We start from the raw sequence: 20,447 nt of genomic DNA, 5'->3' as shown, positions 1-20,447 counted from the left end.
CAAGACATAAGAAGATGTAACAAGACACTTGATTTTAAAGTAGACAGAAATTACTAAAGCAAACTATAAGGCTTTCAATATCTAAATTTAGACAATGATTCATAGGCACAAAACCAAGGATATATTAGAGACTATAAATCAGAAAGTGGGATTTAATACAATGGCTTAACCACTCCACATATTCACATTTTGATGTAACATAATTATTAATTAATCATGTAAGCATCAATGGAATTCTGACATAACACACAATGCTAAAAATTACTTAACTGGTATCTTGCATTATTAAAATTTGCTCACTAAGACATTCCTTGGCAATTTCTTTATTAAAGTTACCATTGGAAATGGTAATGTGAAATAACATTCTCCAGTGGTGTGCAACAGCAATCTGAAACACAGTGTGTGGAAGTGAGCAACAAATGCTTATTCACAAATTTTGGCAGCAGTACTTCAAAAGTAGAAAGTGGAAGGGACAAGTACAGAGAACACTGAAAATTAATTTGACCAAAGCTTCTTTCAGAATTTTTGCTCATTCATTTTGTGACTGAAGATGGCTGCTGAAGCTCTTATTTTCTAAGAGAAGTCTAGACTAAAGTTTACCTACACAACCTACATGACAGTTAAAGCTACTCATAACTACAACTTATGAATAACTCTGCATGGGAATCTGTGATGTCAGTAAGGTCATTAACATGAAAGCTTTTTCAGGAATCACAAAATCCTAAAAGTTGAGCAAAGAGTATACTATGCATTGAGGACAAAAATCCTAGTTTATTGTAAGTTTCAGGAAGCTCTCACTTGAAAAGAAAAATAAGAAATATTTACAAATAAAATGCTCTTCTTAACATTTTTCCCCTAAAAAATGCGTTCAAAGAATAGGATATCTGTAACCATGGGGTTATCTATAACCCTGCAGCATTAACACTACACTATTGATAATATTTACTTCTACTTCCTTGTCCACCTGCTCAGCAATTGGCAATAGCCTCCTGTTTACAATTTGAGGCCAGTAGGGGCTGCAGGCTCAGAGTCTAACAAGTAGCATTCAGTTTCTGCTAAGATCCAACCCCTAATGACAAGCTTATGGACAGACAACCTCAGTGAAATGAATGTGTTTGATCACTCTCTCGGAAGGAAATGATTTTTCAGTTGCCTACCAAGCAGCTTTATTCTGGTGTCTCTCTGTTGTAATCCATATCCCCAGGTGGTTTTAATAAACTGATTTATTTCATATCTGTAGACTTCTTGGCTTTAACCCTTAAACATTGTTCAGCAGTAATTACTCTTAGAAAGAAATCAGGGAAAGGTATGCATCAGAATAGCTCACTGAGATCACCAGAAATTGAATCATTCAAAAGGGTTTGAGTTAATGAAAACTGTGCTCATGGATCAAGAGAAGACTAGATCCATGCTGTGTTCCTTTCTGCAGAAAAAAATTTGCAGTTAAACACATGTTAATTTGATTGCATATTTCACTCCATGAATCACAGAAAACTATATTAAGTGATTTCTTCCAGTGACGTATGTCTGAGAAAAACAGACGTGAAATTTTTTTTGACAGGTACATGTCAATGTCAATTGCATTTGAGTAAAGAACAAGAAAATGTGACTCTATTTTTTTACTTTAATCCATACAGATATTTTAAAGAAACTCTCATTAAGATCAGTTAATGAGAAGGCTCATAATTCAACATGCTTTGCAGCAGTTAGTGATGATTTTATTTGTGTTAGCTTCCAAACATAGCTAATTAACACACAGACACACTTACCATATCAGTAATTCTTAAAACCCAGGTTCCTGTTGGGTTTTCTCCCCATGTGTGAACAGACATGAAGTCCCAGTTCTTGAAGCCATTGGGAGATTTATCTCTTTCTCTCTCAGCCAGTAAGACAGTGCTGGTCCCTGTGTGAGTGCAAGATCAACAGTAGGGTTGTTCGTACACGTCTGCTTTTACTTTTCACATTGCTCAGCTTGCACTCTACCTGGAAATGCACTATTTAACAGTGGTTCCCTTAACAGTGGTTCCTTTAATTATTTTCACTGCAGTATTTAAGAGCACACAAACTACTAGGTCACACTAAAAAGGCACATCTTGATCAGTGTTCTATCTCAAACACAAAAAAAGCAGTGAATGCACACAAAGAAGCCTAAGAAGCAGAAGTCAGACACAATTGGTGTTTTCCACTGATGAACAGTTCAATAAACTTTTGAAATGGAAGTTTTGAAGGCAAACCAGCTCGTGTAGTACTGTGAAACAACAGCCTTATCCTGATTCCCTCACTGTATTTTTTTTTTTTGGTGACTGGATGTAAATTGTTACAGCCTGAAATGTTCCTCCAACAGGGTGAAATAGTTATTATTACAATAATGCTGCACTTCACAAAGTATTTCTGCAGAAAAAACGAGATTATACTGCATGGTAGGAAATTCGTTGGGCTTAGTTTGCTTCTAAGGAGAAAGCAAGGGAGCTCTATTTACATAATAAGGAGCAGAGAAGTCCCAAGGAGCCTTGTCATAATTTATAAATATATTTAAACATAACACCATAAATACAGAAAAGGAATGACATATATTTGCTAGTAGTGTTTTGCAGAAAAGTGAAAAACCAGCAAGAAACAAGGGAAAAACAGCTTAGCCATGAAAGCAAAATAATGCTAAAGTGGAGGCAGCAGTACTTGATTATTGCTACCTAGAAACAGAAAAATTAGATCAGCCTAATGTTTAAATTCATATCTGAAAGCTTCTCTTTTTTTTCCTAATAATACCAGTTAATCTAACAGACCTTACTGTCTACAAAGTTGTTTATACTAATTCTTTTTTTTTTTTTTTTCTCCTTATGGTGTTATTTCAGGGTATTGTCAGGACAGCTTGCCGTAGTCTAGCTCATTTAGCATATTTGTACTAAGGTGCCTAACAGAGGCACTGTGTTTTTAAATACACAAATGTGGAGATGCAGTTACATGAAATCTAAGGAGTTATATTTTCTCAGTTTTCCATTAGTCTACTAAATCACAGGAAGTCTGATAAGCATTATTGAACCATAATTTGTTGTCTGCCAGGAACCCTCAGTTTTCACAGGTCCTGTTGCCAGAATGAAAACATACCATGCCTTTATTTTCTAAAGTAGGATTTTCAAATGGGTGAAGGCTGAAGAGGGGTTTCTGTGGTTCCCAGGATGCTTTATCCTCACATTCTCCTCACTGGATTTGTCCAGTGATATATATAGCTCTTTTTAAAACCACCGAAGAACACAGAGGTGTTTTTTAATTAAATAAATGTTACACATTAGAGCAACACAAACAAGGTGTGTCTTTGCCTCCTGTACCTGATGGAGATACCAGTGTGACATGAAGATCACCTCTACGGGAATACTCGATCGTTGCCTCAAGCTGCACATGCTCCAGAGATACAATGGAGTTCTTTTGGCCCTCGCAGGCTTTTGTGGGAATTTCAATGATGACTTCTTCATTTGCTCTTAATAATCTGGTGAAAGTTACAGCAGTTCTTTAATTATTCAGAGGAACCTTTGATTGTGGATCGTGATGTGAGGTGTAAATGACAGATTTAAAATTTTAGAATGTTGAGGAAGAAAGAAGTAAAGACAAATTCTACATTTGATATTCTTTTGAATGCTTTAGTGATACCATGGGAAGTTTTGGAAGCACAGATAGTATTGAAGTAGACTGCAAAAAAAAAATCAGTCTTTGCAGGCAGCTACATCACACAACTGTATCAGACTTAGACTTTGTTGCCTTATTCAAATTTCCAGAAGAGCTGTTATCATGAAGCTAAAATATGACAGCAGCAACCTGTCGTGGTCCTTTGTAATCAATGCCACCTCAAGGAAAAAAAAAGCTAACATCTTCTGTTCGTGCTCTGCACAGACAGCTTCTCTGCACAATTCCCATTACTTCCAAAGAGAATGGGTATCTAAATCTCCACATAAATAATTCTGAACTCAGAATCATGGGATTTTTTTTTATAATGTAACACACAGGACTGCCATAATAATACATAAGCAGCAAGTATTACATACATCAGTACTGTGTCAACATCCTGTGGAAAAGAGAGACCTCATAAAAGCAAATTGATAATAAAATAGCATAAATAATAAGGCTACCGAGCAGTGACTCTCCAAAACACTGCAATATGTTTCTGCAGACAGACTTTTGGTGCATTGACATGGTATAATTTCAGCCTTTGAAATAGATAATTTTTTCTAGACAACAAGTACATAAATGAACAAGTGGAGACAAAACCAGTCCATATATCCTTAACCAACTCAGTGACTAATTATAATTTATTTGCATGTTCAGCTCAGTTTAGGCTCACTATGCTGTGAGCACATGTGAATGTGGCTGGTAAGACTTTTCATGAGACTTTGAGACACTTGTTTTTCATAAGAGAAATGCTACATATATGAGTGAAGCTGAATCTATCACCTTGATTTCAACATATCCCATGCCTGTCACAGGAGAAGAATTGCTAAGACCCATTACAGATATTTTTTTTAAAAATCCCTAGGAGACTTCACTATCTTTTTGTCTATCTTCTGATAGTAGTCTAAACATTCACACCTTAGCTGATTGGGTTCTGCCTTAAAGAATCCATATGCTGTCTGCACAAGCAGATATAACAGTCTTTGTTAAGGCTTCACTCCAGTAATTTCCATCAATCTTACACTAAAAAACCAATAATCAAATGCTCCTTGCCTACCTTCTGAGGAGTACAGTAAGGCAAAACTAAATGAATCAAAAGAAATCCCTTAGCCTGGTTGAGGGTGATCTATGAAGAATATGATCCTTCAGGCTTTACTAAGATAGACATAAGCTTGCTAACTGCTAATGCAAATTCTTACCTTGGTTCAAAGCTCTGATCTTTGACAATACACTCTCTCTTTTCTGGTACACCTTTCCATCTTTTGGGATCAGCTAAATCTACCAATGCATTGGCATTGAGTAGTCCAAACCCAAACCGACTGTTGACCATCAGTCCCGCTCCATTCTTTTTCCATCCTGGGTTTCCAGACAGTGGATCATATTCCGAGGTCCACACTACCAAGTGCTGCATATCTCTCCACGTTAGGTCTGGGCTGTTGAGAAAGTGATCCTGGTTAGTTGTTTTAGGGCACTTTTCTCTCAATTATTAGTCTGCCACAGAACATGGTTTGAAGGTATATGGCATCCCATCCCATTATTTTCAAATACACAGCATGTCACACGCTTATCCTCACAATACTTCTCCAGGTAAACAAGAAAAACAGGTATCTAGCAAGATTATAGTCCAATCTTTCAAAACCATCCTGGCATTTAAAGTTAGCTACCAATACTAGTATTCCCCAGCAGTCTTTATAGAATCTGGACTTTGAAATTTTGCTGGGTATTTGATTCTGTGATTAACTCCACCCTTTAAAACATCTAATAATGGCCAGTCTTCGCGAATGAAGATCTGGGGAAAGGTCTTTTTACCTTTCCAGCCTGCGCAATGGATTTTTTAGGTGAGACACAGCCTGCGCTGAACTGAGCCCACCCTTTAATCCTAAGGTTCATCTGCCGGGGCCAAGCAAGCTTGGACAATGGCAGTGAGGTCCTCAGGACGTAGGTTTGTTTAGAGTGACCTTCTCATAGATGGATGGCCTCACAGGGCTAATGGGTTCCATCTACCCGGGAGACCGAGGAATCGAACCCGGGTTGCAGCAGTGAGAGTCCTGCATGCTAACCACTAGGCCACCAGGGGTCTCAAAACATCTAAGTGTCTTGGCTTATGTCACCAAAGGGGTATGCAATAGAAAATGGAACTGAATCTACACCCTACAAGTACTAAGTCTATGAATTTCTACCTGAAGTATTTTCTGTGGAAAAGCCACTGTCCTATCCCTTCTTACCTTCCCCACATTCTACATCCCACCTGCCCTACAGGATCCAAATCTGGCTGCTCCCTGTGTGCTCTGACAGACCAGTTTGGGTACCTTCCATTTTATGCCTCATCATTGGCAGATAATCTTCTGCAAATTGAATGAAGACCTAATTTAAACTCTTGCAACCTATTGTCTTCAAATTATGTTCTCCTGATCCATGTGCAGCCTCACTTTTAAGTGCATTTGACCCAAAATCAGTAAAAACACTGTTGCCAAAACACAAAATGGACTAATATTCCTCAGTCATTAGGCTTCAATTCCATTGATTCTGCTTTTCTAGGAAGGTGTTGAGGCAGGTAGCTGCTTGTTTTTGTCATCAGGCTGAGCAAGTCTGACTGACAAAAAATGGAGCTATAGCATGAGGTGGTGCCACGTCAAACAGACAACATTTCAGGGAAGATGGTGGGATGGCTGAGGGACAGGGGTTTCAAAAGGTAGTTGTGTGACATCTTACTTTGCTTCCAGTGCTAGAGCAAAAATCCCTGCAGCCAGAGGTGCAGATGCAGAGGTCCCAGTGTGAGTTTCTGTACATTCATTGTGAAGATCAACACTTGTCTGACAGAAAAAAAACCAAACCAAAACAAAAAATTCCCAGATTGTGTGAATAAACAATTGCAAGTACAGTCGTATCCACACTCACAAACATAACTATGTATCCTTTACTTGGTGCGTATTAATACACACCTTAACAGAAGAAACAGTGATAGATGTCTAAATCTGTTCATATTTCAATCCACTCCTTTTACTTCAACTATAATTTTTGTATCAAAACGCTTTGTGTTGGAACAAAATACTCCCACACTGAATATCTTATTTTATTGTAAGATTTCACAATAAGTGTTTCATGGTTACTGGTGAATCATAAAAACAGATCATTGTGTTGGGCCTAGAACATTTAAAATTACTGCTTGCTAGAAAATTACTCATAGGGTTAGTACTGGTGTTCTGCTCCCTCTTCAGCAGAAGAACTATAATTTGCAATGAAATATGTGCTTTATTTGGAAATTAAATACCAAATTCATCATCCTATGTATCTACATCTCAACTATAAAGAGAAGCCACTTAGGAAAGACTAAGCTCCCGGCTAACTTAGAATGACATGGGTTTAATTGCCATCAGTGCAGTGTATTGTAAAATTAGCATCCACCAGGGATGAACAGAAATTACAGGTATTTCAACATTATTTTATCACAGCAATTTTCTTCAGCACAAGGAAGGCACACAAACTGATATGTTTGCTTGCCAAATACCTTTTATAGGTTTGGAAGTAATTATTGTTGCTGTTGCTCTTACACAAGGTGTATCAGAGACCCTTACATCACAGGTTCTTTTTCCTTTTACTCTAAATCTCTTTTCATTTGCCCTTTCTGAAGAATGGTACCATATCAAACCATGCAGAGACCTCTTTCATACACAAAAAGCATTCACAAACAGCAGACAAATTCAGCATGTTGACTTAACTGCATTGACACAACAATTTTCTCTAACCATTGCTTTACAGTAGAAGATGTTTCAGGGATACAATCACACTTTGGATTACAAATCCCTCAAAGTTTCAAGGCAAAAGCACTAAGCATGTCACATATTTCACAAAGCAGGCCCTCGAAGCCAAGCATTTAAGAGGTTTCATTTGTTATTTGCATATGCAATACATTTCTGTTTGTTCTGAAACTGGTAAAAACAACCTACAATTCTTTGGTCAGTATAATCCCCACTGCTGTATGCTGTGGCCAGAGTTGAAGAGCACTTCTCTGCATACCAGGGAGAAAGCCCTTGCTGAGAAGCACTACTAATGGAGATTGTGTAGATACTATCAGTGTAACCATCACAATCACAGTTGTCACCCTGGCGACCTCCATTCCCTGAAGCCCACACGAAAATGGAGCCTTTCCCATTTCGGCCCTAGGGAAAACAGAAGTGAGTGGTTATCAAAGGGATTTCAGACCCTGAGTGGTTATCCCAAAAAACCTAATACACCAAACATTCTCAGATAGAGAAGGACGAATTTCCATAAGCACTGTAGAAGACAGAGACAGAAGAAATCAGCTGTTTGACACATCCTACTTATCACCCTGCAGCACATCTCTTAGTTTGACTGGCCAAAGTTTAGTGTTCCAGGTGTAGCAACTTTCCTTAGAAGAGGTTTTTAGGTGAAAAAGAGCCTGTGTTCAACAGGTAAATTTTCCCTCATGCTGATGTTTTGATCCTGACCATTTCGAGGAAAAATACCCATTTATTTTTAAGACACAGCAAGTTCATCAGAGGTTACTTCATTTGCCTTTCCTGTAATCACAGAGGTACGGGTTAGCAGTACGAATGATGTCCACACTGAAAACCGTCCCTTCCCTCACAGATCTGTCATTCAGAATCACCAGTCTCCAGACACAACCACACTCATTCCCTGCTCTGGTGTCCACAGTGCAATGAGAGAGCAGCAGCCAACACTTGATGCTGGCACCTGACAGCATGTAAACCACCACAGCTATCACCCTAAGCACAAATCACCCTATCCAATCTTCAACTGTGCTAGGCCTCCAGAGGAAAAAAATCTGTTTCACATGACGAGCGAAAGTTCGTATGTTGTTCATTATTAATATATGTTCATTATTACTATATGTACATTCACCAGAAAAAAAAGTTGAAATACAGTTATTTATGCAAGTGCTAAGAAATTCACAGCACTTAAAACATTAAAAGCATGATACTTTTAAAGATATTGTAACTGCTGTCTTGGGATGGACAGGCCGCCTCAACTACTGAGAATGATATAGTATCTTTGAGAATAAAGGTTGCACTTGGAAAAGCACTGGTGTACCTAAACACCTGCTCTGATTTCACTTAGAGTGATACTAACACCTGTTAGATGCTTAAGGCTAAGTCTGTGCTCAGGTGCTTTACCAGCACAGCAATGAAGGATCCAGGGATTAGAGTTGTTGCCAGTCCCCACTTGACTGACTTTAAGCAGAATGGAGACAAGCCAGAGCCTTGCAAAAGGAAGTCTGACAAACAAATGAGTAAGTTTGCTCTCCATGAGAAATAGAACAAACTGTAAAAAAGGATACATTCTTTACCAAAGAAACCTGCTTCTCCAGAGTAAGAGCACTGAACAATTGTTGCCAATTATCACCTAACTATCACCTCCCTCTTCTCTTGCTGCCTACTTAAGGGCTTAGATCTCTGTTACCAGACCACTCTCCCTGGTTTCCGTTCTTCCCTCGGAGTATCTTTGTCAGCTGTCAGACTCTTCATTCTTCTCTCCTTCTCCCTTTCTGTTTGCTAATGTTAACTGCCCTTTATCCAAAATTCTCTCTTTGCTTCTGTCCTTCAAGCTTTTCTCCATTTCTCTCTTCTCCCACCTCTGATTCAGTCTTCCTCTCTATATTAGTACCTTTAGGTATCTTTTCACCTCACTGGTAAGACCAAGAGTAGTTTATTAATAAATACCTAGCAGCTCTCAGTTTGCACCCTGCTTATCATCCAACCAGATCCAAAGAGTGTAACATCAAAAAAAAAAAGTGTAAAAACATTGCTTCCAATACTCTTCATAATGTATTTTTACTATATTCATTTTAACTGGATCATGGTACAAACCAATTTATAAATTAATGCAATTAACACAATACAAGCTCTTCCACACGGTGCTAAAGTGCATCACTATTTCACATAACAGAATATTCACAAAGCAGAATTTTTGTATTAAATTTTATAGGCTTTCAGTGTAGAAATCCAACTACTGTTCAGTGCAAAACAAGTAGTAGAAAAGGGTGGGGGTAGGGTGAGACAAAGGCAGCAAAAGTAAGGATGGAAAAAGAAAGCTTATCTGTGGAGATCTGCAGTTTAAAATCACCTTAGAAAGCCCTAAAAGTTCTGGTCTGGCTGGAAATGTCTCTGACCTGTAATATTAAAATATATCTTGCCCATTTCAAATATGTTTGAGCAAAGACAGCACAAACTATTTCATTTCTTCCCTGCTATCAACCATTTTTAAATTCTGTTCTCTGCCACATTTTACTTTCTCTTTAAGTATCATACCTGGTTTATCCCATTCTCAAAAGCCTTCTGTGCCAGTCTCCCAGGTCCCTCCACAGTTTTGCCATCATCGTTGGGGCCCCAGCTTGCACTATAAATATCCACATGTTCTGGGTTGAAACCAATGGAACTGGCTTCAATAGCATCAGTGACTATTCCATCCAGCATTCGGATACCTTTAACAGAAAAAAAAAAATAGGTAACTTGGATTTACCTTCTGTTCCCTCCTCCTTGTCTTTGTTAACTGTTTTTAAAGTTTCCAGCAAAATTAATCTATAACGATTGTGGCCACAGCCTACTGCTGTTCATGTAAGTAATATTGAGGACAGTCCCTATCAGTGTGAAACAGCTTTATTTGCAAAGCTCAGTGTTCTCTACAAACATTAAAAAAAAAATTAAAACCTTTTTTGCCTCTTATTTATTTCTTTCTCTCCTTCTAGAGAGACCAAAAAAAGTCTTGCTTACTGTTCCTGCTTTTTCTTATTGCATTCTCTTTCCTCCTCCGGCCTCTCTGTTACATCTATAACAAAGACTTCTCAAACTGAAATGCTACTGAAATTAAATAGGTTTTACCAACATTACTTTTAAGAGTTCTAAGAGTTTTAGTTCAAAGATGTAGTTCTGAGTGTTCTGACTAAAACACTTTGCCCTCAAAGTCATTAATGTTCTGCTGTATTGTGATGTTGCTATCTCAGTAGCTCTTCAATCTCCACCACAGAAAAAAAAATCTCACTGTTGTTTTACTGCCATGTTTTTTTCTACTATGAGCAATCCAGAGATATCTAGCCATTAACAATTTATTAGGAATTGCATGACCTAATCTTCTTCAGAGCAAGCCTGATCTCAGTGGTACTTAAAATTCAGTTGCAGACAGCAGTTCATCTACACTTGATCCATCAATCCACACAAAACCACAGCTCTGCAGCAGGACTGCAACCTTTGTCCAGTGCTGGAAGAAGGTAGAAAAAGAAGAAGTTTGGCAAAATTCCCACTGTGGCATGGCTCTCACAGCAACAGCAGCAATCTGAGAGCAACAGCAGTCAGGATTCAGCCCATGTTTACAAGTAATAAAAATGTCTGGGTTCTCTTGAACCTGGCATTTAGTGCTACAGCAGCTGCACCATCACTGGCAGTTGGTGAATTATGAGTACTCATTTTCTGCTATTTTCCACAAAATGGGGATCTTGCCAAAGCACAGCAGGCAAAATGTGGTCATTTGATCAAAACAAACAAACAAACAAAACCGCAACAAAAAACCCCTAACATCACCCTTGCAGTTCAGTCTCTTGTTCTTTTTTTTTAATGCTATCAAGCAGGAAAAGAAAAGATTGCAAGCATAATTCTTTTCTCAAATGGCTAGCCTCTCCATACTCATAATACCCTTGAGATAAAGTTGAGCTTTATTATTTCATATTCACTAGTGGCAAAATCAGAAAAAGGAGTTAATCCGCTCAACTGCTCTGCTATCACTCATAAAGCTGGGAAAAGCATCGAGGTATATCCTGTGCCTCAGGTACAGGCTTAAGCTCATAATGCTTTGATTACTCTTTTTTTTCAGCTGGCTCAGAATTGTGAGATTCTCTCATACCAGCATGCTGTGAGCAAAGATCTGCCTGTGTGAAAGTGACTTCAAGCTCCAGGTGTGAGCTTGCAACATCTAATGAGATACCAGGAATGCAGAGTAGTGCACAGATACTTCACACAGAAAAAGACAAAGCCCACTCTGCAGATAATGTAAAAAAGAAAAAACCCACAAGAATACTGACCACACACTGACAAAAACAGTTCAAGGAAAAAAATTGCTGCCTTGTCTTTGTTATCATCAAAAATCCTGATTGTTCGAGTCAACTCAGGGATTTGACGACTGCAGTGATATTCCCCTAAGCAGATTCCAATTTTGTCCTCTTGCATAAACTCTCTTCTATTCTTGCTCCCATCATCAGTCTCACAAAATCAAAAGCAGACAAAGCCCAAGGTAATTTCAGACACATACATGTATGTGTCTGGCCGAAGGCTATTTTTAGCAACACATCACTGTGCCAGAACTCTCAGCCCAGTCCTTTGTAAAATGGAGCCATTTAATCATTTAATTTCCATGGCAGCACCATGGAAATATCATAGCCCGACACTATTAGGTATGCATGAAAATACACACATCCTGCTTTACTCCAAAGGTGATCGATGCACACAGGTTTCTTAGCTCTGCACAGAACAAGAGGTGAATGTTAAAGGTGTCACTTTTGAAAACCGGCATTAAGAAGTATTTTTTTCACTCAGTGCACTGAAAAGCCTATGGGATTCACAGCCATAAAGTACTGAAGGCACTAATCAAGGTTTCAGAATAGGGCCAGGCCTTGATGTGACTACAGAGAACACTCAGGATTATTAAAGTCATTACTTTAATGGAAAAAAAAAATTTGAATGGAATATTTTGATTTACCCCTCAAGGCAAAGCTAAACCAACCTCTGATGTTGAAGGCTGGAGAATAAGGTGTTCCAGATGTCAGGATTTCTTTCTGTAAAGCAGCTGATGCTGATTATCAGAGGGAAGGCACTGGCTGTACATAGCTGAATTTATTCAGTACGGCAACTGCTACAAGCAAACAGCCACTTAAAGAAGTCATCCAGTACTAATATCAAATAGAAGTGTGCAATGTGTCATTTCATGGATTTAAAAAGAAAAGAAGAAAAACAGCCTCTGAAAAAATTAATCTTATAGAGCTTGTATCATCAAAAAATTCTTCCAGTGTTTAGCCACTCCAAATTTATCTGAATCTTTTGAAGACTTCTCGTATCTTCCACTGTTCTTTGAATATATTTTTGTTACATCCCTATCTTAATCAGTCTGGTCACATCTAACAGCTTACAATTTCTTTCAACTTTTCCATTCTTCCTCCTCCCCCACCCAAGTATAAGCTGCTTTCTTGGTAATGTGGATTGCTGGACTGCTTTTCCTCCTGTTATTTTCTCTTTCTAGATAAATCACCCCACACAGATCTGCAGTTTGCATTTGCAAATGAGTGCAGAGCATATGCAAACAGCTGTGGAAGAACCTCCTCTGTAGATGCAAGAGCCTTAAAATATGGGCACAGCGGGTGTTCAGACGTCTCTGCAGCTTTATCCATTTTGCCCTGCTTTGAAAATTTGACATCTTTGTCTTATGAGTGAGATATTTTATTTAAACAGATCATGACAGCATAATGCATTATGGCAAAGGCAAACTGCAGGCTGACATCTATGACAGCTCAGCAGAGTAACTGGGAACCTACAAACATCAGTCTGAAATGGTGGGAATGACAGTTATGGGTGTCAATTGCCACTCTCATCCCATTATTTAAAAGGAAAAAAAAGGAGTAATGGAAAAATTAGGCCTGTACAAATATCTTCCCCTGAGCTAAATAACCATTTGCAACTGATACTTTTATCATGACTATTTCATAAACCTCTAATGGATTAAACTTTTAGTCACCACTTAAAAAAGCAATATTGATTGATGGGCAAGCAAGAATCTACTTGTTTTCAAATTTAACTTATGGTGACAATAGAGAAGTAAAGTGTTGAAACGAAAACCCACAGCAGTTTGAATATCCTGACTGATGTGACCTTTTGAATGCAATTGTGTAGGTGGAAACAATATGCTGCAAGCCAGGATGGGTATAAATCTATATATTCTTACTTTCAGTCTACTCAATCTCTCTCCTCCCCTATGTTTCCTCCTTCCAGAATAACCAGTTGTAAAAAGTGAGTCCCTTATTGCTTAAAAGATAGTCTTAAGTCTGAGTATAATATAGCTTGTTGCTATTATTATTATTATTATTATTATTAATTATTATTACTGTTAATATTATTATTACTAGTATTATTGCTATTATCATAATCATCACCACCACCTATATTGTCATCCCTGTTGCTAAATATTCTACCTGTATTCTACTCATAATCAAATTCCAGAGTTTGTTCAAGAAATGCTGTCACACAGATGTAACACTGCACTATGGCCAGACAGGATTTCTAGCTCATAACATTCCAAGATTCATGTTTTCTGAGAAAGACCAATCATTCATATTTCAGATTAATGGTATCTGAAAACACTCAGGATCTGTCTCGTTTCATATTTCATATTCATATTCAACATCCAATTATTTTCATTTTCTTACCTCCAACTCTGGAGTTGTAGGCTACTCCGACTCCACATTTTCTGTTGTTGGCTTGCATGGCAATTTCTCCTGCACACCGTGTCCCATGCCTGAGTAAATATAGCAAGAATAAACAACATCTCATAACATCTTTGGTGTAATGTACAGAAAGACTCATCATTGACCTTGATATGGTGGAAGTCCTCCTTTAAATTAATGCAGTGCAGCTGTTGAACAGCTTTTGAGTTGTATCTACATGATACAAAAATAATTGTTTCCCTTAAGCTTCAAGAAACATAATTTTTACCTACTTAATGATCAAAGGAACATTGTTATGAGATGATACTTTACCTAAGTCACACTGAAGTCTGTAGACACATTAGATACCAGTATGTTAGAAAACTGCAAAAGCAGTATAAAATTATGGGGCTAAGAAGCTGTCTGTAGACAGAAATAAGATAAAAGTAATTTTTAATCACACATTTAGATAACCTTTTTTTAACTACTACCTTTATTTAAGAATTCAGAAAATGAGCCTTTAAAGCATTCCCATTGCTAATTTTTTCTTGTAACCAACTATTTTCTAAGCAATTCTTTTTTTTAGCCATAGATGATTGTAATTCCACAATACAGAAAACCTTCATATAAGGATAACTGTAAGATTTGTACTATTATGTAATAGTACAAATTGTTATTCAATGACATGACTGAATGCTTCTGGGCTGAATTCCACTTATTTATTAATAAAGATTAGAGGCAATACAGGTAGATTTAAGAGATACTGTCATTGTAACAAGAGGATAACGGCTTCTTGCCCTTAAATAATGCTGTAACAAAGCAGAAATGCCATTTTTCAAATGTCTTATTCATGGGGCGTTTACCTTTTGATTGATTTTTTTTTTCACCCCATAAACTGATTTATGTAGTGGATGCTGCAGCACTGTCTGATACTCAACAGGGAACCAGTGCATCAGTTTCTTACTATCTGTATTGAGTAGTGGCATCTTAATTTGTCAAAGAAATTGACTTTGCAATTCCAACACACCAGGTTGTAACGAGGTCTGTTCTGTTCTCTTCTTTGTGGAAAAAATCCATTCCTGAACCACAATGGATAGGCCTTGGTGTGACAGACCCACCAAGAGGCTCCACTGAGTATCAAAGAGTTGGCTCCAGAGAGGGCATTAGAGAAAACTCCTCTCTCCTCTGAGATGCACAAGTCCACTACGTGAACTGGTTGGTTGTCTTGTGACCAAGCTTTTTGATACTTTCTCAGTTATTACCTTAAGGACATTTAGGCCAAATCTGGTCTAAATAAATTAGCTCCCACATGCTTCGTAAGAGACAGAAGAACTGTCACAGTAGTGAATGAAACCTCCTCCAGTATTTGCCCATGTGCCACACCCATACGAGGTCACCTGTGGTTGCATGCACTGAAACAGAAGTTCAGTGTTCCAGCTCAGCTCTGTTGATCCAAAAGCTACTGCCACAACTGAAAATGAGTGTCCTTAGCTGCAAGAGCTGACCTGAAGAGATGGGTTTCTTGGTAGGTTCCTCTAAGACACAGCCTCTTCTAGGGGCTTCATAGGAGACTTTTTAGTTTTTTTAAATTCCCAGTGCAAAGCAGAGGACTGAAGTAAAAATCTGCTTATGGAGGTAACGTTCCAGAAACACACATGGTCACATGCACAGATTGTTCCCTTCAGCTTACAGAAACACAACAATACCACACACAATCAAATCCAAGACATCACAGGGAGATTATAGCTATGAAGCTCTTCATTTGCAATTTAATTCTAATGTTTATGCCAATGTTACATGAGAAGGTTTGTGCACAGGAACACAGGACATTCCTTCTGAACATTCAAGAACACTTCTTTACTCTGAGGGTGACCAAGTGCTGGCACAGGTTTCCCAGAGAGGTTGCGGAGTCTCCCTCCTTGGAAATATTCAAAGGCCATCTGGATGCGGTACTGAGCAACCGGCTCTAGGTCTCCCTGCTTGAGCAGGGGGTCAGATCAGATGACCTTCAAAGGTCCCTTCCATGCTCAACCACCATGTGATTCTGTTACACAAATTATTCCTCTTATTGCAAAATTGCCACAGGAGACATACACAGATATTTCTGCATCTAACACACAAATTAATATCATACTGTTTTGCTCTCTTCAAGCAATTGGAAAGCTACTCACTTGTTTTCATTTGTTGGGTCATATCTAGGAAAAGGATCATGATCATTGTCATTGAAATCATAACTTGCATTTGGGTCCTACATGTAAAAAAATAAAAACAGAAAGTCCATTTTTAGAATGTGTAACAAAATGGGTTCTAGAGTCTGTATTCATCTACTTGGTGAGCCTCACACTGGCAGCAATCCAGTGGGGAGAACTTGATGGCGATTAAAAATTTCATAATTTCTTCATGGAGCTTTAATAATTCACTGTAAACCACTGTATACAAACATGCCTCAGAATTAAATCCACTGAAGGAAAAATAAAACAACAAAATACCCACCCCACTACCATTGCTAAGTAACATTCAGCTTCCTGTGGCACAGACCAGGTTCCAAATCATGCCTAAGACAAATATTCCAGTCTCTGTACTGTAGAACCTGACTTACAGAACAGACAGTGAGCTGCAGAAGAGTGTCTGTACATCGAATTTACAACTGGTTAATTTATTCCATAGCATTCTAGTCCTCAAACTTACATAGTTGGCATAGATGTCAGTGTGATTCCACTCCAAGCCATCGTCCAGTACTGTGATAACAACTCCCTTGCCTGTAATCCCTTTTTGCCACACAGGAATAACATGAAGATCCAGCTTGGGCAGGGATGGAGTTATTCTTGTATCTTGCTGGGGGACAGAAAAGATTAAAATATGTCACCATTTTATCCATTTGTAATAAACAGGTCTAAAGTCATATTTTAAAGACACTGTAAACTATCTCATCCTCAACTTGTATATTTTGATCGAATTTTTCAAAGATAAAACAAAAATTAGTTTAATCAAACACTTGTAGCACTGAAGGGTTTACCCCACTACTTGAAGATCCCTGAAGGCCACCTCTGAACAAAGAGCATCTTGTATTTACTGGAGGCAGGCAGCAGAAGAGTGGGAATGGTAGGGATGCGCTGATGGACCTTGGAACGCTAAGTTAATAATCAGACCTGCTAATGCTTGTTCTTCTTATTTGATGAGGAGCCAAGACAGTACCCACAGTACAGTGAGCTGGATTTCCTCCAAATGTGTTTTCTCCTCTGACGTTAAAGTTAGCCAGAGCAAAATAATTAATGGATAAAACAATTAAAGTAGTCATTTGGTTGGGAGCAACTGTGTTGAATCACAACTTTCAGTTTACTACCCTCATTACTGTTCCAGTGGTAAAGCAACTGGAACTATGAATCATATATAGCCTTCTCTTCCACAGCAAGTTCTCTTTTTTTGAAGAGTAGCTCCTACATGGGTCATTTTTTCTCTCTAATACTAAATGTGCAACACATACATCTAATTCAGAAAACTTGCTTACAACCCCTGTAAAAGCAGAGATGCAAAAAGAAGAATTTTCTGTTTCTCTGTGCCTAATTACATTAGTTGATTGCAGGGTTTTTTATGTATTTGTTTACAGAGGAATGTTGCATAAAATAGGAGGCTCAGAAAATGAAATTTTTCATGGGAATGACATTTCTTTCACTTTATGCTGTCTTTTCTGACTGCTGCCATTCAGGAAATTATTTGAGGTTTCATATTTTGTTCTCTCAAATCCATCAAATAAGATTTTCTTCTGGTGATGTGTGAAGGTACAATGAAGGAGGGAGGGAGGAAAGAAGGAAGGGAGGGAGGGAGGAAGGAAAGGAAGGAGGAAGGAAGGAAGGAATTATAGAAGAAAATTAATATATAAGAAATTATACAAGCAGCCTAGAGTTTGGCCTTTTTTCTCTAACCTGAACTGAAAAAAAGTATTTCCAGCCACTCAGGCAACATTTGTGCTTGACCTTTCTTCTTGATTTGTTATACCCACATATAATCGCATTCCTATTCTGAGTGAAAGCAATGAAGCCTAGACTGAAGGAAGAGGTAGAAGCACAAGGGAAACACAGGCTCTTGAAAGAAACTATATAAAACATAAATGATCAACTGTGTTTCTGAGTTGTCACATGCAAGCAGAAACTACAGAGCTCAGGAAATTTATTTTCCCTGAGGTTTTTGAATATGTGAGCTGTAGAGACCCTCTTACACATAAATCCTAGTCCAAGAGGCTCAAGGTGCTTGTCACATGCATGAATATGCTTTTGGTTTAATCTGAACTATGCATTCTGCACTACCAATTTTAATGAAGAAATACATGGCCAGCTTCAGACATGATAATGGATGTCTTACACACCAACAGCAAACATTTTAAAATTATCCTAAATGTAGCTTTCCACTGTTAAAATTTCTTGTATCAACCGTCATCCTAACCAGCAGCCTAAATTGTTTTTTAGAATTTTTGTACAAACAACACTAGAAAGAAAATAGAAGGTTGCCTGAAAATATTATGCACAGAGATCTCTCATTTTTACAGCGTATGCTAATGAAAGGGACTCTTCATTTACTCCCTTCAGTGCAATCGCTTCGTTACCAGCAAAATAATGCAGCACAACCAAAATCCATCATCCTCAGTTCCACAATGCAACAAATTCTTACCAGATACCACTGCTGATTCCACATAGGATCATTGAAAAGACTTTCTGCAGTGTGTCTCACAGTGGCACGCTTAGTTCGCTTCTTTTCATATTGTTGCTCTGCCCATGACACCTACAATTATTTGTAAAAATATGATAAGTGAACCTCCTTGGTTTAGGACTCAAGAGCATAAGGGTTTTTCTCACATGGAGAAATTTTGATGCCTAAAGCAAAATGAGCAATACTTGATACAAAGAGAAGGATTGTTTATGCTGTGGTACAGCATGATTTGGGGAAGAGGGCTTGGTGAGATCATGATCCTGTAGAATCAATTCATAGAAAAACATGAAGTACAAGTTAACAGTAGAACTCCTGTGAGTGACATAATGCAGGCTTTTATGTCAAATAAAACCATGTGGTATGGCTAGAAGGTCATCTAAGCACTGGTGGTTATCAAAACAAGGAAAACCATGGCCTGCTTCTTTCCCCTATCTACCTTTTATTCACACTCTATTTCTATGGGGAGTTAGAAGGAAAGAAGAAGGATTATCTCTGGCTTTAGTCTAGCAATCATAATGATGCTGTTACTCATAGACCAGCTAGACCTTCAAGTATCCTTCTGAGTGGTGTTTTGAACTGTGATCAATTAGTAAGATATGAATATTGGACTACCTTCATCACCAGCTTGATTCCACTTAAGGCAACTTAAAGCCAAAATGCTTCCACATGTTTTTCTAAAGTACCAATACAATGAATTTCATAGCATTTGTGCACAGAAACAGCAACCTCTAAGTCACTTGGTGGTATTTTAAACGTATATCCCACTCAGCTCCCTTGAAAGTATTACTGAGCCCAGTTCAAATTAAATCCTGACTATGATACCTCTCTCTGTGCTGTATGCTACTTTTGGAAATGGGAATAAAACATTATTCATAGTTTGTACCTGTACAGTCACTCTGACACAGATAAGGTTGGTACTTTTCATCCCAATTTCTGAATAACCAAGGCAAACTCAGGTTCAGTGGATTGCCAGGATCCTGTGACAAGCCTCACATGCTGAGTGCCTTGGATCTAACCTTTTGCTTTCAACCTCTGAATAGATTTCATTCCTTTTATGTGCTGTGATAGAACGGCTTTATGATCCTTACATTTATCGCCATACATGAAACAACAATGACTCAGAAATTATAATGACAAAAAAAGTATTCATTAGATTAGAATACAATTTTGTAGTGAAAGCCTAATGAAAATTCACTACCAGGACACAAATCCTTTAAAATGGTAGCTACACTAGGCATGTTTACTATTCTTTCTGCTATATATTTAGTCCTAAAACCCGTACAAACCTTAGTCAGTTATAGAAGATGAATATACCCATGCAAGTGTATTTTAAACTGCCCTGTTGATATCTAACACTATACATACTTGTGCACGCGTTAGAGCAATTACATTTGTCTCTCTTCTCTGCCCACAGCAAAGCCTGACCTCTTCATCACCCAACAGTAATTAACAATTGACGACTTCCATGTTTGGGGTTTTTTTTCACTGTGGACAAGTGCAGCAAGGAAATGAGCTGAAACTCCCGAGCGCATATGTCAGACAAACAAGCCAAGTGTTTGTCACTCAGCAGCTGGGTGAGGTTCTAACCATCCACCTACAGCAAAAGGTGAAGGCTCTGTGCCAAATCTCCAGCCCCTGATAT

The 20,447-nt window shown here is 38.2% G+C and overlaps 1 protein-coding gene across 2 annotated transcripts in view; it reads right to left on the bottom strand.

Moving 5' to 3' along the window:
• The window catches only part of PCSK1 (proprotein convertase subtilisin/kexin type 1), a 29,159-nt gene that overhangs the window by 5,055 nt on the left and 3,657 nt on the right, over positions 1-20,447 (bottom strand). For both annotated transcript variants that reach the window (XM_027707944.1, XM_027707945.1), the window contains exons 3-12: positions 18,767-18,877; positions 16,790-16,936; positions 16,273-16,349; positions 14,105-14,193; positions 9,951-10,123; positions 7,608-7,820; positions 6,373-6,473; positions 4,860-5,093; positions 3,327-3,484; positions 1,770-1,903 (exon numbers count right to left, since the gene is read on the bottom strand). In XM_027707944.1, the coding sequence (XP_027563745.1) occupies positions 1,770-1,903; positions 3,327-3,484; positions 4,860-5,093; positions 6,373-6,473; positions 7,608-7,820; positions 9,951-10,123; positions 14,105-14,193; positions 16,273-16,349; positions 16,790-16,936; positions 18,767-18,877 (1,437 nt within the window). The remainder of the gene's footprint in view (positions 1-1,769; positions 1,904-3,326; positions 3,485-4,859; positions 5,094-6,372; positions 6,474-7,607; positions 7,821-9,950; positions 10,124-14,104; positions 14,194-16,272; positions 16,350-16,789; positions 16,937-18,766; positions 18,878-20,447) is intronic.

This window comes from Neopelma chrysocephalum, unplaced genomic scaffold (assembly GCF_003984885.1).
Source record: "Neopelma chrysocephalum unplaced genomic scaffold, ASM398488v2 Primary Assembly neopelma1_95109, whole genome shotgun sequence".
NCBI classification, from domain to species: domain Eukaryota; kingdom Metazoa; phylum Chordata; class Aves; order Passeriformes; family Pipridae; genus Neopelma; species Neopelma chrysocephalum.
The sequence above is the reverse complement of the archived record's forward strand: the minus strand, read 5'-3'. Positions and strand labels throughout refer to the sequence as shown.